This window comes from Sphaeramia orbicularis, chromosome 17 (genome assembly GCF_902148855.1).
Source record: "Sphaeramia orbicularis chromosome 17, fSphaOr1.1, whole genome shotgun sequence".
In the NCBI taxonomy this organism is placed as follows: Eukaryota; Metazoa; Chordata; class Actinopteri; order Kurtiformes; family Apogonidae; genus Sphaeramia; species Sphaeramia orbicularis.
In genome coordinates this window covers 27,334,446-27,350,933 of record NC_043973.1, presented here as the reverse complement: position 1 = coordinate 27,350,933, position 16,488 = coordinate 27,334,446, and the positions used below count along the sequence as shown (strand labels likewise).

The window sequence follows — 16,488 nt, the reverse complement described above, 5'->3', positions numbered from 1 at the left end:
ATAAAGGACCACTAGATAAACCTGAGCAGGATGATACAACAGGGAGATAAATGAAAGATTACAAAAAAGGAAGAAAAATGTTCCTTTAGATCATGCATTTTAATCAGTCTCTCTTGGTTACATAATTCTGAAGTACTGCTCATTTTACCTCATTTAAGTGAACAAAGTGACTCTTGGACAAGACGACAGACAATTGATGAATGTGACAAGTAGACACCAGCAGGGACTCAAGTGAAAAAAAAAAAAAAAAACTACTGTTGCTCAGCAGAGGTTGAATTCTACTTGGTGTCCTATTGCTAACATTCCCAGTATTTTAGCCTGAAATACTCGGAATACCTAGAACTCATGACTATCAACCCCTCCTCCAACCCAAAGACCTCCAGAAAGCCCACATCTAAGCACACGGTTCACTGATCACTCATGGATCCACAAGCATGACAGAGTGACTTTGTTCATCCACAGGTGGGGGCAGGGACAGAGTCTACACACCTCAATCCTCTCCTCTCAAACCCTTTTTCATTCCCCCACAAAAACTCACTATAACACACAGAAACACAAATATTACAAAGCAATGTTTGGACCAGAAAATGTGTGTTAATTCAGTCATGGGAAGGCTGAACTTTAGATTTCTGGATTTAATTTAGGAGTAAGCACTTAGGCAGGTAGTAACAAGCACACAGTCCCGCCCAGGGCATTGAACATCTCACTTTACTCAGGCTGATCGGCACACCTACATTCCTAATGCCTGACTGACTTGACTCTGCAGTGGAGTACATGGACAAATACCACTCGCCACACTGCCACAAAAAGAAAAGGTATCTATGGCAACACGTCACGTGTGAATACAAACAGACCAAGAGATCAACAAAGTTGACCTCTGGGCCTATTACAAGCTTCATGTGAGCATGAAAATTAAGTTTCTGCTTTGCCAGTTCAAAGGTTGGATTAATTAGGATGAAAGCTATATAAGAGCAAACAGATATTAGTAGAAGTCATTAAGTTGCCATGGAAGACTAATTAGGTCTTCACGTGAAGGTGTGAAATTGGAGCCTGGCATACAAAACATAACCAAATCACAGCTATTAATTCAGAGAGTTACAAATATTTGCTTCTCTCTCCTTGCTCTTCCAGGCAACTGGACAAACACACTGTACTGTCAAAGTTAACCTTTAAACATTGTGCTTAAGTCGTCTTCTCTTCTCCCCATCATTACACCATGTAAGCCCTCTTAATTTAGCCCTGCTAGGCTGCCAAACGCATCCCCATTACAGCCACTAACTGCTTTAATGCGTCTGCTTTAAGCTGCATCACTGAGCGCAACAGACAGCAATACCAAGTCTCCTACGTCCAGTCAGGAAAACTCACTGAGAGGCAGACCTGGGTCTACATTACCACTGAACCACTGGAAAACAACCCATTAAAATGTGCTCTCACTGCTGACTTAGGTTTACTAGACTTGCCTACTCGTTTTCTGATCAAAAATCTTATGGATGGTGAAGTAATTGCTGTGTTAGAGCATAAAAACACACAGTTCACACATGAAAAACTCTGGAGAAATAAATTACCCAAAATAGAAATTCCAAACGGACTCACTGAAACCAGACGTTTTTGAAAGTCATCCAAACTCACAATTCCCCATGTGTTTTTCATTTGCCTGTCCGCCTAAAAAAAGCCCACTTCCGTGTTTCACATGGGCTATAACTTTCTGTGCAGTAAATGAGGGGCTGTAAATGGAGAACTGAAGCTTAGAAAGAAATTTAGCAATCTTGCAGGTCTTACCTTGACCTTTGTGGGAGTTAATGCCTGCCAGAGTCTCTATGGTGACTGACTGTGACTTATTATTTCCAGCCAGGGGAAACTGGCTGGTGTCTTTGCTTTGGGACTGCTGGGATTCACATTTGCCACTGCAAGACTGCTCTTTCCTCCTGAAACGGTTGGCTATGAGCTGCCATATGCTTGGTTCTTCCTGAATTGGTTTAGTGGACAATTTTGTTGGACAGAGGGGTACCTCCATTACCTTGACCTTCCCCCTGCTGTGGTACTGAATATACTGCATTCCCCCATCATCTATCTGCTCATTGGAAATTGGAAGTGTTCTCCCTGTTAGGTATGAGAAAGGTCTAGGAGGCATTGCAGTTCCCCCAGTGTCACTTTTAATCTGAGAAGAGTCCTTAGATTCCACCTCAAAAGGAACTTTGTCTCTTGGGCGAGTCCTCCTAATTCGCAGACTGAGACTCCGTCTTAGTGAGCTCAGTGTACTTCTTGGAGCATCAGCCTTGTTGAACTTAGGCGAAGATGTAGTATCTTTGTCACCATCCTTCTCTTTGCTCTTATCCTGTGGTGCTTTGCCAAATAGCCTCCAACGAAAGCCCCCTCTGAGGAAGCCTCCTCCATCACTGCCTGTGTGACTGCAGCTCCTTTGGCTGTCTATCTCATCATCAGAGCCCCTCTTCCTCAGTTCCAGCACTGTCATACTGACAGGCCTGGGCTTCCAGCTCCTCTGGCGGACCCTGGGGGTCACCTCTGAATGGGCCGGAGCCCGCTGAGCTGCCAGAGTGTTGAGGCCATCTACTGCCCTCAGCTCTTCCTTCCTGCTCCTGTACTGCAGGCTGCTCTCTGTATCACCTGCCCTCCTGAACAGTGGCTGGGCTCGAACCTCAGACAGGACAGAGCCTGGGCCTGCCAGCATGCACACACTCCTGGGCCTCCGGAGCCGTCTTTGTTGCTCAGGTGAAGAATCTCTTTGCTGCTTGACTGGCTCTCCATACATGCTCAGCGTTCTCCTGCCAAGAGAGACTTCATCCTGACATGGCCTTCGCTGCACCGCCCGCGGCAGAGAGTTGTGTCCTGTAACACAGCCATGATCCCTGAGGACAAGCCCTTTAGGACGGACAGAAACAGAGCTTGATGTTGAGCTCTGAATGTGTTGCTTCTGGGTGTCGCTGGCAGATGACTCTGCCACGTCTCTGTCTTGCAGTGAGTAGCTACCTGAGTTCTTCAAGGGCTGTTTCAGAAACCTGTCAGTCTTCATTTTTCCCTCCACCTCCTCCAACTCCTCCTCATTCTCCTCCACAACTACCTCCTCTCTTTGCCTCCCAGCTCTGCCTGCACGGTTCAGGGAGGGCCACCTGTCGAGCTCCTGTCGTGCCCTGCCCAGCCTGGGGCTGTTCTCCATTGGCATTGCAGTGATTATCTCTTCTCCTGGCTGGCAGTTCTCCACCAGGGTGTGGGTGACCCGGCCCATTCCCAGCTCTGACACCGGTTCATCTCCCTGTGTTTCTTTGAGGATTACAGAGATGTGATACACAGTTTTTCCCTGCTGTTGTTGGCAAAAAACTGTAGTCCTTGGGCTCACGTCCACTGTCCCACTGCTAAGGAATAGCATGGCACTTCACTCCAACAGTGTCCCACACTAAACAAACACACATACTAAATCAAATTATACAAGCGTATAGCATAATCCAGTGTTCTCATCCTGCCCAGGAGTTGTTAAGATTCTGCTCATAAAGTCATTCATTTGAAGACTAAATTCCTATGCCAGGCATAATCCTTCACCTTTGACATGGGGAAAAAACTTCAAACAAGTTAGAGCAAAGCCTCGCTACCACCTGCATCCTCTGGCTCCGTTACTCAGCCGACTCTCACAGGCATTTAGGTGGTAGCTGCTTTTCCCCCACATTTCGTTTTACCTGTCCTGTACAAGCAGCTGAACAAAAGAAAAGCAGGTTATCCACTGCTTGTTTTGCAACAGAGTCATATCTGTAAAAACTGCAGAAGTGGCAACTTAAAAAATCTGAATCATCCTTCCTCTTTGGCAAGTTACAAACCGTGAGCAATCCTTGTTGTTGGCGGTGCAGACAAGCCCCTTAATCTCTGAGCTCTTGCCATGCAGAGCATGAGGGAGTGTGTCTCTGTTTGAACTTTCAGCTGCCTTCCAACCCCCGGGACACATGGAAAACAAGGAGTGGATCCCACGGGCATTAAACACGCCCTCTGATTTCTGCAGAGCTTCAAGTAGCCCCCAGAGACGCACAGACTAATATGAAAATGAGACTGGGAGGCTGAACTGAAGTCACAACACCATCATCAACAAAAACCACTATCACAACAAAGAGCACTTCATGGTCACGGTCCTTCTGACCAATAGCACACAAAGAGCAGATATTTTTCATGCTTAACTAAGCAAGTGGGAGTTCACTAAAGACCACATAGTTTGTTCATTCACCCACATTTAGCAATCACCTAATTAATCTGATGGGTCTAACATAGATATGCTTTGGTCAGTAATCCTCAAAGAAAAAAAATGCATTACAAGAGACGAATCCGCCTCTCATGAGACGATTTCAGAACATGAAGTATACATACAATTACAAACCACACTACCACTACAGAGAGTACACACCGTATAAGAGCTTAAGCTTAATTCCAAGATTGGCTGACAGCTATTTCTGGTGGGGAAAACTATATTCTTTTTAAAGCACTGGTAGTTACTGTGGCTGAAAAATGGAACATGGGACATTATGTAAAATGCTTCAACCTCAAAGTAATTGCACATTTACTACTCAGGCTGTTTGGAATCTATTTCATTCAGAAAATAGGAACAATGACATGACTCTGCAGTGTAATTAGATGAAATGGTTATGTTTTCCAGATCTGTTTCCTCTTGGTAAAAGCTGTGGCAATGTAAATATGGTGTATTGGTGAACAGAGCCATCCCATGTCCTACAGAAAGCACTTTAACTGAGGCCATTTTTCACCTGCAGCACTCTAATGAGGGTCCGAACACTGCCCCTTTGTGGCCAGAGGGAGGAAAAGGCTCACTACAGACGTAAAAATGGGGGATATTGTCACTGATGGATGTATTAAAATTGATTTTGTCTATTTTATGAGCCACATTTTTATGGTGCAAGAAAAAAATAACCTTTCATTTCCCATAGTACATATAAAGCGCTGAACCAGTGCATGATCAGAATTTAGTATCACCGCTTTTTTGGGCAAAAAGCTGGAACATTATTCTCAACAGCCATTGTCAGAGTGCGTCATTCTGGGAAACACACGGCAATCATCAAGCTGGAAAGGCATGAGCTTGGTGCCAAAAATTTCAATGATACTTGATTTGCAAATCAGTTCTGAAATGGAACACAAAGTTAAACCCTTAACATATCAAAATATGATCATTTTCACAAGTTTGAAAGAAAAATGTGTTCCAAAATGTTTTAATATAAGTTGATTCAATTAATGCCCTCGTCATTTCATACCAATCTGTAGTGCATATGAAGCACTTAAATTCCTGCTACTGGAGGTGTTCCTCCACATATTTTTCCTTTGTGTCCTTATCTGTAGACCACATAGTGTCAGAATGAAAACACATGAGAGCATGTGAAGTATTTTTCCAGGACTATGGCAGTACTTCTAGCACGTACTCTGATCTTGTGTATGCAGCATATCTTTGCTTTTCTTAATACCAGACTGAATTGGGTGCCAGTGAATTCACATCTCATTCTGTGAGAGCTGAAGGGTCCTTTACCTGAGTCCAAGAAGCAGGGGTTTGGAATAACCTGGGGCTCATCAGCAAGTAAGTAGTCCCTTTCGCTCCACTGAATTTGGTGTCGAGTTCGTCTACGACTCCCAAAGCACAGCAACATGGTCAATCTGTAACCTCAAAGGTCCTGGTCCAGTGGCTGAAATCTCATGTTAGTCCTCCAAAGTGTTGGTCATCTGTTCATTTCATTCTCCTCCTCTCTGGATTTACTCTTCTTTTGCTTCTGTCGGACATTGTTATGACAAATTCTCTGCTGAATTCTCAGCTCCAGGACTTTAGTCGTCTGTCATCTTTGTCCAGCAAGACCACCTAAAACAATCTTTTCGTCTGGTGCATCGTGCTACCGCTATGTTGTGCCTTCCCCGCAGACCTGATAATGTTGTTACCAGCAGAAACTCAACTCCTAACTGGACAACGTGAGGAATTGGCCCAGAGAGGCCATGTGTCACGGTTCACTTAGAGTCATTTCCTCTTGGTAATTCGTAATGCAGGTGTTGTTAGCAGGGTCCTACATAAGAAACACTGATAGGATTAAAGTTAATCCACTGTCCTGTTGTCTTTGTTGTAGTTCAATCCAGAGGAAACCTGTGCTGGTGTAAATCCGAGGATTTCAAAGTGCTGACCAGGTAACAGAGCTTCTCTTGTGTGCCCCTCTCTCCTCCTCTGTCCCACAGCTAAATGTTTCTCTCTGTTGTAACTGTATCTAGATGGCTGCTGGGAGGGTTTTTCAGAAAGAAAAAAAAAAACTGGATTAGCACGTTTTAAAGTTCCTGAATTTCCCTCCACCTCTTTGTGTGTATGTGTGTGCACATCTGCCTCATTGTGTGTGTGTAAACCATTTATCTGCACTCATCTGTATGCGTCACTACTATGACAAACATGAGTGTCGTGTTATTGTTTTGCCAACATAACTTTGACCCGTCTATCCTTGAGTTCATCAGAACAAGTTTTTTCTCCCCCAATTCATTTTCTATTCAATCTTCAACAAAAAAAGGCATAAAGTGGAGATACTGGAAAACATAATACAATGTTACATCGTTAAAAACATACTATTTTCTTTTGTTATTCAGCAGAGAATAACGCACATTTATTCCCAACACATAGTGATATATAGAAGAAGCAGCTCATTATAGAACTTCATTTTATATTCCGAGACAAATTATATTAGGGCTTGTGCTATTTATTTAATGCTGTTTGCATCTTCAGCTGAGATAAGCTAGTCCCCTGCAAGCATGGACAATCATAACACAAAAAATACAGATTTCAGGTTTATATTTTCAACCATTTCAAAGGGAAAATTAACATAAAAGCATGCATTTTAATCCACACATCAAGGGCCTTTCCTTAAAAACAGAAACTTAAAACATGTTTTTTCAGTGGGGAAAAAAAATCCATTCTCTTTCCTTGCAAGGAAATATCTTGTTTCTGCAATTCTCTTACCTATGTTGGATTACACTGATCTGCTCTTTATGAATGCATCCAAATAGCACCTAAAGAGGTTTTGATATCATTTACCCCTGTGCTTTATGAAAATCATGTACACCACTGTACTCAGTGTGCCTGCAGACTCTCATATTGGTTGGCATTTATTTATGATAAATATAATAAATGCCATGGGCTGCTTCCATTGCATGTTTGTACATAAAATGCAAAACAAATTTATTACACCACCATTTGATGTAAGGTTTATGCCACGGCCACGCTAAATCATGTTTAATGTTTCCGTAGCGGTTACAACAAAAGTATGTCGAAGTTTTTTAATCGAAATTACATCTTTCATACTAAAACATGATCAATAAATACATGCATTTTCTGTCTCACAGTTTTACATAAAAACCACTGAAAAAATAGAACACATTATTATTTGTTGATTAACGTGAAATTATAGTCATTTACTCACATTACTGTGCAAAAATTTTTGTTTTAGTGGTTGAATGCTATGCTTGATTAATTTGTGACTTGTCAGAGAAGCCAAATGAGCAGCTCAAAGGGATCAAAAAGTGAATTGAGTGTGAAATTCCTTATCCCTGTTCAAAACAGAAAAACAGAGACCTCTGTACACTGTATATGTGCAAAAACAAATGGAGTGAGAGTCGGAACAGAGGAAGGTAGAGGCAGGTTTGTTGTTTGTTTTGATGATGCCCATGTCATCATTATTTGTATTTTAATTTTTTTTTTTTTAATATATAATGAACGAGTGATGTACTAATGTTGGCTGTTTTATGTTTTGTTTCTGTCACCTGCCTAAGGACTGCAGATGAAAAGTAGTTATTTTTAGTAGCTAATTCTGGCAAATTTACATAGGTGTATTTTTTATACTGCAATGTTCATAAACATGCATGGTCCCTACAAAATAAACCATAAATAAAATAAATAAAATAAAATAGCTTTTAAATTCACTGCCACTTCTTCATGAAGTGACTTGAATTTCCCTCAGGATTAATAAAGTATCTATCTGTCTATCCATCCATCCTTACAGAAGGACCTGAAACTGTCCAAACTTGCACTGAAATCATTGAACTTGTCTTTAACTAATCTTGATTTTTGCTTTTAATCATGTATATGTGTGTGTGTGTGTGTGTGTGTGTGACAGAGAGAGACAGAAAAATTCCTGCCTAAGTTTGAGCTAACCTTTAAAATTAAACATCTTCACCTGAAGTGTCGAAGCTGCAGTCACTGTTTGGTTCTGCAGTCACACAGCAGGTGTTTTCCTTATCTGTTCGCAGCAACAACGGAAAAAGTATATCTGAACAGCAGACATCACAGACAGGCAGCGCTGGTGTGTTTATATAAGGACACAGACGCGACAAACACTGGCGTTGTCTAGCAGATTGCATGATGCATCCCTGCCACATGAGTAAAGCTTCCGAACCCCCAGTCAGTGTTAGAACATGAGTCAGCGTTAGGAAGACAGCCGTGTACATATGTATGGTCTTTCATGCCGGCCGTTTGTTTCCTCTGGTAAATATGCTGAGAAAATAATCAATGAAAGCTGCTTAGAGGTAAGGTTAGAATTAGACCTGGAATGATCAATCCATTCAAATCGATTAAAAAAGTCATTTGATCACAGTTTTCCTGAACTGCAGTATAGTGCCCTCAATTTTGCTGCCGCTAAACATTGGTTCCACTGCTGTGTTTCACACGGACGTTTATTGGTGACGCACATCATGCTGGGACCAACACGATCAATATGTAGCTCAGAAGAGACGGGGGCAAAAAGGCAGAAAACGTCTATATGTTCACTTTTCTTCACTGTAACCATCATTTACTCCAATAAACTTTTAAACTTTCTCACAAACATTAAAATATTGGGCTTTTTCTTTTTCGGTTGTATGTTAGTTCCATATTAAATTGTTAGTAAGTTTGATATAAATTTGTTGAAGGGTGCAGTGCAAATTGACGTGTTTGTTGTTGTTTATGTATATAGATATTTTTATATATACTTTTATACTGTTGCTATTGTTGTTATTTCTATATAGATATTTTTAAATATAATTTTACTTTTATGGTTTTTGTGGTTGTTGTTTCAGCTTGTTCTAGAATAAATGACAAGTTGTCATTTTCAGACATCTTTTTTCATATTTTTATTTTCAATATTTTTTATATTATTTTTTTTTTGCCTTTGCTTGAATTTCTTGAATTAATAAAGTATCTATCTATCTATCTATCTATCTATCTATCTATCTATCTATCTATCTATCTGTTTAATTAAATCGAATAAAGTAGAAAAAAAGAAAGAAAATAAAAATAAATAAATAAATAGATTAATTAATTGCAAAAATAATTGATAGTTGCAGCTCTAGTTAGAATAATTCAGACATCTTTTTTCATATTTTTATTTTCAATATTTTTTTTTTTTTTTTTTTTGCCTTTGCTTGAATTTCTTGAATTAATAAAGTATCTATCTATCTATCTATCTATCTATCTATCTATCTATCTATCTATCTATCTATCTATCTATCTGTTTAATTAAATCGAATAAAGTAGAAAAAAAGAAAGAAAATAAAAATAAATAAATAGATTAATTAATTGCAAAAATAATTGATAGTTGCAGCTCTAGTTAGAATAATTAACATTAGGCCACAAGTAGTGTGTAGTCAAACACAGTCTAATCTGGATTTTTTTCCCTTTTTTTTTTTTGTCAGTGTTACTGAGCTCAATTCTTCTTTGAGTTCAGAAGTGAGAGCTTCACATGACAAATCAGTGTTAAAACTCGCAGCACTGACTCACAAGGTTTAATGAGAACAAAAATGTCCATGACTTCTCCCAAGTATGGATGTCACGCTTTAAATATAACCTCATATGAACGACACGAATGAAACGTGGAGACACGAGGGAGGAGAAACAAGGACGTCAAATGTTTGCGCCCTTGGTAGAAGAAGTTGGTAACTCTGATTAACATCATTACATGAGCTCAGAATTGCAAATCTATTCTGAACGACATTGTGCCCGAGGCTACAATCACATAAAATGACTCCTGATGCTTTCTTTTACATTTTTAATTTTTAGCATAAATGATGGAGCAGATGCTGTTCTTCTGGGTGAGGAAATGAATAATGTTAAGATGATGTTCAAGTAAAAACATACGAAACGTAACACAGAACTGTATATACTGTATGTAAGAGCAGGTTTTAGACTAATTATCCAGAAAATACTTGAGTTACGACTAAGAATGACAGGCTATTGTAGTTTAATAGGAAAAATGCAATTAAGGTATCTGTATATTTTTACCAAACATACCAAGACGAGAATATTTAGGCTGGTTCACATTCCAAATACCAATTTCACATGTACAGTACTGCGTTGAAGTCTAAGCTATGTTGTTTTCACACAGTTGAAATGAGCACAATATCAATTTCTCAGTCTCTTTATTAAAATGCAGCAAGGAAATAGAGGATATATTGTGCACAGTGTTAAAAAGTCACAAAAACCTACATGGCGTCAACAGGAAACAGTCTGTATTTAGTGTGATCTCTGTTTTCATGACAAAAAATAGACCAAACAATAAGAACTACAGGATGTGCGTTGAATGAAACCTGGTGTAAAAGAAGATTAGGTTAGTATATTTGTAGCGTTCAAGATGTTTTAAGTACAATAGAGCAAAGGAAATACTGGACATTTCAGTCTTGTTTTGTTTTTTTTAATGCTGTTCTATATTTCAGTTGTATGTTTGTACATTATAACATCATTATACTCTTAAAACAGCACTGCATATAGTTCATATTCTAAATACTCAAACACCAACTAGCCCCTTCTCAATGATAACATCAACTCCGTATCGCAGTTACTTTGCATAATGGTTGGAACAGTCTTCATTAACCTTTATAAAACAACACATGTTCATATTTCATCATTATTTCCTTGTGATTTTGAAGTTTGACTGATGTTCTTTGAATGATGATACCCTGGGGCTCACCCTTTATTCTGTTACCGTTCAATAACTGACTGGAGAATTAGCGCCACCAGCTGGTTTTCTTTAAGGACTTCACTTTCAATATTCAACAAACTGTAATTCTATGACGAAAAATAGTCATGAAATTAGACAAATTGTTATTTATCAAGACAGCCCAAGGAAAATAAAGGTGATTTTTATTTAGATGGCCCAAAGTTTGATGCTTCTTCTTAAAGAATATTATAATCATCATTCTTATCATTCTTATTATTATCATCATTATTACTCTGTTGCCCATAAAGTTGGAATCAATTTGTTTTCAGACACATTCCTCTATTTATTTCTATTTATACACAGGTGTAATGATTACATATTGAGTCCCATTAACACTTTATCTATCTAGAAAAAATCAAACTGACACAATCATTTCATGAGAAGAAGTAAAAATATTTTATTCCAACTTTATTGGCAACAGTGTGTTATTATTACCATCATCGTCATTATCATCATCAGTATTACTAGGCTTATAATACATTAACGGTATAAAATGACTTCTTATTGTTATTATTGTATATAGATGATAGTTATAATGTTGTGTTCTTAGCGGTCTGAATACATGTCGAATTCTAAGTTTAAATGTGGAAAAAAAATGTCATTTTATATTCGGCTAAAATTGTTTACACTGTGCTGCACATGGTTTTTACAGCCATACATTTCTACTTCTTCTCATTTGGGCGCCTCGCATTCTTTCACGACACAGACACAGGCAGGAAAATGGAATGAAATCAACAGAAACAAACATGTAGGAGGCGTGAACGTGACACAGAACGGGGCAACTCTGAAGAGACGCCATGCATGGAAGTTCCAAATAAAGGCAGAAAGGAATCAAATGTGATCAAGTACAGTATGGCATCATGAATTTACAGAATAATTATTAAACTGTAATACTGTTACTATAACAGAATCCCTACCCTTCACCTGCCTCATTATTCTGTTTTCATCTTTTTTTTGTGTGTGTTGTATTGGACTGATTTACTATTTACTGTCAGCAAGTGATTGTAATGAACTATTATCAATGTTTAAACGATTTGTAATAAGTATTTTGCACCAGATATAAGTCTATTATGCAACAATATAGTCAACTGAAGCTAGAAGTGTACTGGTAGTCATGCATTGTTATCTCAAACTATTTACATGCAATTGTCAGAGTATCTTTCCTAAGGTGTAATTAAAAAGCAGGTGTCGGTGTTAATGTTTTCTTAGTGATTCGGTTACATTTTGACATTGTATTACAGGGGAGTTTTATAACACATAGGTATATCCTGAGAGATCGTGCCACAGTGGCAGCCCTACTCCGGGGAAAACAATCAAAATTAAAAAGCTGTCACTGTGTCTTTAAAAAGGAAAAGGGAGAATAAATTATCACGGTTAATTATAAGTGAGGGTACACATCAGGGAGTTCCTCCGAAACCCTAATGTTTTCCACAGCGTGACTGTTGCATCTCAAAATAAACACTTGCCGCGGCTTACCGAAAATATTACAAACAGGTCTGTCAGGCAGCCAGAAAGATCAGGATGATATTCTGATTAAGAAAAACACAACGGAATACTTTTTACAAGGGTAGATATGAAGCAACTGTTTTGCTAATTGAAAGTGTTGTGATGTTTATTCCCAAAAGTCAATGTATAAATGTGAGAAAAGTGCATTTTGACAAGATGTGCATCGTTCTACGTAAGAGCACATGTCGAATATATAGTAAATTTTGCAAACCTGTCCTTAAGAGTCCCTTACACCTAAGTGATTAAACAGCACGAGTGATTACACAATAACCAGCCACTCTACAAGAAAAAAAAAAAAGCAGAATTTCATCCTCCCCTCCTTTCGGATCCACACTGAATTAATATCTGTAAATGAATAAGTCAGAAGAATCATACACAGAGACAGAGGGGCTACAGACAGCAGTGAAAGTTTATGATAATTACGCTTGCAGTAGTGGTATTGCGTGTGGGTGTAGAGCTTTTTAAAATTCAGCTGCACTAGCGACGAGCATACGTCACCGTTGCTCCACTGCAGAGAAAATGATAGGTTCGAGGACGTCTGTGGGAGGCTGTGAAAAAATTCCAGACGCTTCTGTCTCTAAAATTCAGGTTTTGAGGGGAGAGCTTGTGTATTCATTTAGTACGTGAGAGTCGTATGAAATTAAAAAAAAAAAAAAAGGTGGGTGATGGTTGTGTATTAGTTGTGTAACCACAGCTGTATAAGCAGAACGAAAACTGAAGCCCCCTTATTAAAATGTTTGACATCCAAGACGCTTACTGCTAATTTTCCTGTTTCCTCTGACAGAGAATAATACTATACATGAAGTGTCAGGATTAGTATTGTGTGTGTGTGTGTATGTGTGTGTGTGTGTGTGTGTGTGTGTGTGTGTGTGTGTGTGTGTGTGTACCTGCACATGCATGAGTGGGTGAACAAGCAGGAGTCTTATCTATCACAACTGCTCTTCTATTCCAGCCACAATGTTTCTATTTATCTGATGCATGAGGTGCAGAAAACTGGATGTGAGGTTTGCTTTTTGTGCGAGTAGAGCTGAACTAACCAACTGGGAAAAAAAAAAAAAAAAAAGGTCAGATTGAATCTTAGGAAGATGGAAGGGAAACACGGAGGCATGTACTGATTTGTATTCGATGACAAAATGACCGGTGTGAGAACGTAGGAGGAAGCTGCAGAGAGATGCACAGTTTTTACAGGCAGGTTTGTGTGGGCTGGTCGCTCCCAGTCCTCCTCCTCCTCTACACATTAGTTTGCAAACCCCCGCTCGCTTCTGGTATCATCAAGTCTTCAAACATACTTTTATGCAATAGCTTTCATGTGGCACAGCATTCAGCATTCCTCTGAATTTGTATTATTACACTAAAATACATAATCAAACACCATCTTCGGAGCAGGTTCACTTGTTCAGTCAGAACCCAAAACTCCCTCTGCATAATGAACCATGATTATGATGAGCAGGTCCGAGTTAGAGGATGATCGAAAATATTTTAATGCAAATGACGGAATTTCATTTGAAGAAAGTCTGTTCAATGACAAACCTCGGCTGCAAACTCTTCACTCTCCTGCTCAATAATGTGTGTAGCCTTCAAGCGATCAATGTACCTGGAATTTTCTCCAATTTCAGTCTTCGAACAGCAACGTGTAATCTGTCGTGCACCATCTGGCTTTCAAACGGATTCTTGTATCTCATCACGATCCTGTTGTAACAATCCTCCAGTGGTTAAAATAAATGGACCTGCCAATCACAACATCAGTCGACCGCAAACTGATATCATCTTTCTACAACACGACAAAGAAGTGCGAAAAAAAATTCAACTTGGTTTATGTTAGTTCTGGTTTCCATCCAATCCTCACTCCTCTTCATCATGACATAATATTGAGGATGTTTATTATAAACAAAACCTATTGGTCATGTTATGGTTTAAGGTTAAGCCCCAACAGTTCATTGTCTAATTCCGGTCAGTCTTCTCGTTTTCACTCCTTTTGTGGCTTTTTCTTTCCTTGCTGTTCCAAAAGAAGGGCCAAGAATAGCGACACATTTGGGCACAAGCTCCCATGTAATTTCCCACGCCTTTTGTCTCCGTTCCTGTGCCGCCCATGCACGCTGAGACAATAAGCTGGGAGCTTCGTTATGAAGCTGACAACACCATTTTACAAAAGGAGTCAGTAGGAATACCAGCAGTCCTACTAATACACCCTCAGAATAAGAAACATTCACATCTCTGGTCCTGCTACCAGCTGATCACAGCATTCATTTGTCACCTTGAAGCCGATAGACTTCATGACCCTCAGGTTTACATATAGAAATTGTGTGATAAGATTCTGTGTTCCTTGACTTGACACTGTGCCTCTTGCTTCCAGAAACGCTTATGCAATTAGTTTCAACAGATAATGGCTCCAGGATAGTGACGCATGATCAATTCAGTATTCAGTGTGGGATTAATTGTTGTTCATTTAACTAGCATATCTGTGACTGATGAAAATCTCATATCCTTTTCCTATGAAACAGCTCAGAGAGATTTGCTGCCACAGGTGACTGACAATTAAACTACGCTACAACAGTTCAAGTTAAATGGTGCTCAACAGGATGGGTGCTGTGGTAACATGGTTACTAGCAATTAACATGGCTCAGGGAGAATGGAGGGCGCGAAATGAAAACAGAGGGAAACCAATATCTATTATAATGTGTCCAATGTGTAAATAACAGCTCTGTGGACCAGATTTCTTTCCCTATAGCTTACACTGGACTGAAATCTCCAACAGGCTTCAAAAGTGGGGCTTTAGCGTGAAATTGAATAGCTTTAAAATCATTTAAGGCACACAATGTGAAGCTCTATCAGAAATGACACGGCATCAGTATTCTGGATGAGAGTACGTTCTCAGACACACAGACATTCAGCCACGGAGGCTTAGTTCCAGCTCAGTCGGCGGCTACAGCGGCTGAATGACAGAGATGTCGAGGCTGTAGAGGCCAGTTCGCAAACGTCTGCATCCTAATTGGTGAAGTTTCACGACAACTCTATTCGTCAAAGTCGACATGAAGCAGTACACTGCCGCTCCTTATGTTTTTTTAGATGCCCTTATCATAATGATATATCATCCTGTCCCTGCCAGGTACGTCGGCGGAAGGAAGGAAGGATTTCATCATGTTTGTTTGCGTCAGTCCGGTGTGATGTGGCATAAGCAGCAGGTCGAGGTGAAGCAGAAAACAAGAATGTGATTAAACCAGACATGGAGACACTGAGTAATGATAACCAGCATGTATATCCTGCAATTTGGCTTTTTGAGAAACAAGGCCTCCTGGAAGGCTTTTGTCATAATATCTAAAAATGGCAAGGGCAAGATGGACTGCATATGTTAGGAAACACACACACCGATGCATAAAAACAGCTACAATTACTCCCAACCCTACCAGTACTGTACAGAAGTAAACTCACCAATAACATTTTTACTACCTCCAAATGTCAAGATATCAAAACTGCTGATCAGAAGATGCTCAACTCCTCAGGGCACCCACAATGTGCTGAATATGCAATTTCCCTTCCTATATTTGATATTTCACCATAGAGTCTTAGTTGTCAACGTCAAAACTTGACACCAACAACTAAAAGCTCTAAAAACATCACACAGAGCTGTTGGCTATCGAATGTTCTTCAAAAACGATGCTTTTTAATCGCACACAATCAGCAAAAGCTGAGAGGGCAATTTTAGTTGGAGTGAAGAAAAAAAGTGGGAGATAACACGTTTGAGAGTAAGAGCTCGGAATTCAATCTGAAGGGGGGAAAAAGACAATGTACTTGGCATTTATATCAGCTGATATTCATCTAAACACTGACTTTCTTCCCAAAAATCACTTGAAAAGATCAACTCAACTTGTTCCGACTTACATCCAGCCTGGAGATTGAATTCTTCCAAATGCTGACAAGCCATCTTTATTAGACAAGGGGGAAACTCTTCCTTCGGGAAGTGCCAGAATCTTGTCAATTTAACGGAGGCACATAT

At 39.5% G+C, this 16,488-nt stretch overlaps 1 protein-coding gene across 2 annotated transcripts in view; it reads right to left on the bottom strand.

Annotated features, from left to right (window-relative positions):
- Positions 1-6,230, bottom strand: part of LOC115436983 (arf-GAP with GTPase, ANK repeat and PH domain-containing protein 3) — an 88,862-nt gene extending 82,632 nt beyond the window's left edge. Inside the window, exon 1 of one of the 2 annotated variants that reach the window (XM_030160023.1) lies at positions 5,528-6,230. In XM_030160023.1, coding sequence (XP_030015883.1) covers positions 5,528-5,645 — 118 coding nt within the window. In that variant the 5' untranslated portion in view covers positions 5,646-6,230. Of the gene's footprint in view, positions 1-1,779; positions 4,000-5,527 lie in introns of those variants that run through there. The other variant, XM_030160021.1, reaches the window with a different exon arrangement.
- Between the last annotated feature and the right edge of the window lie 10,258 nt (positions 6,231-16,488).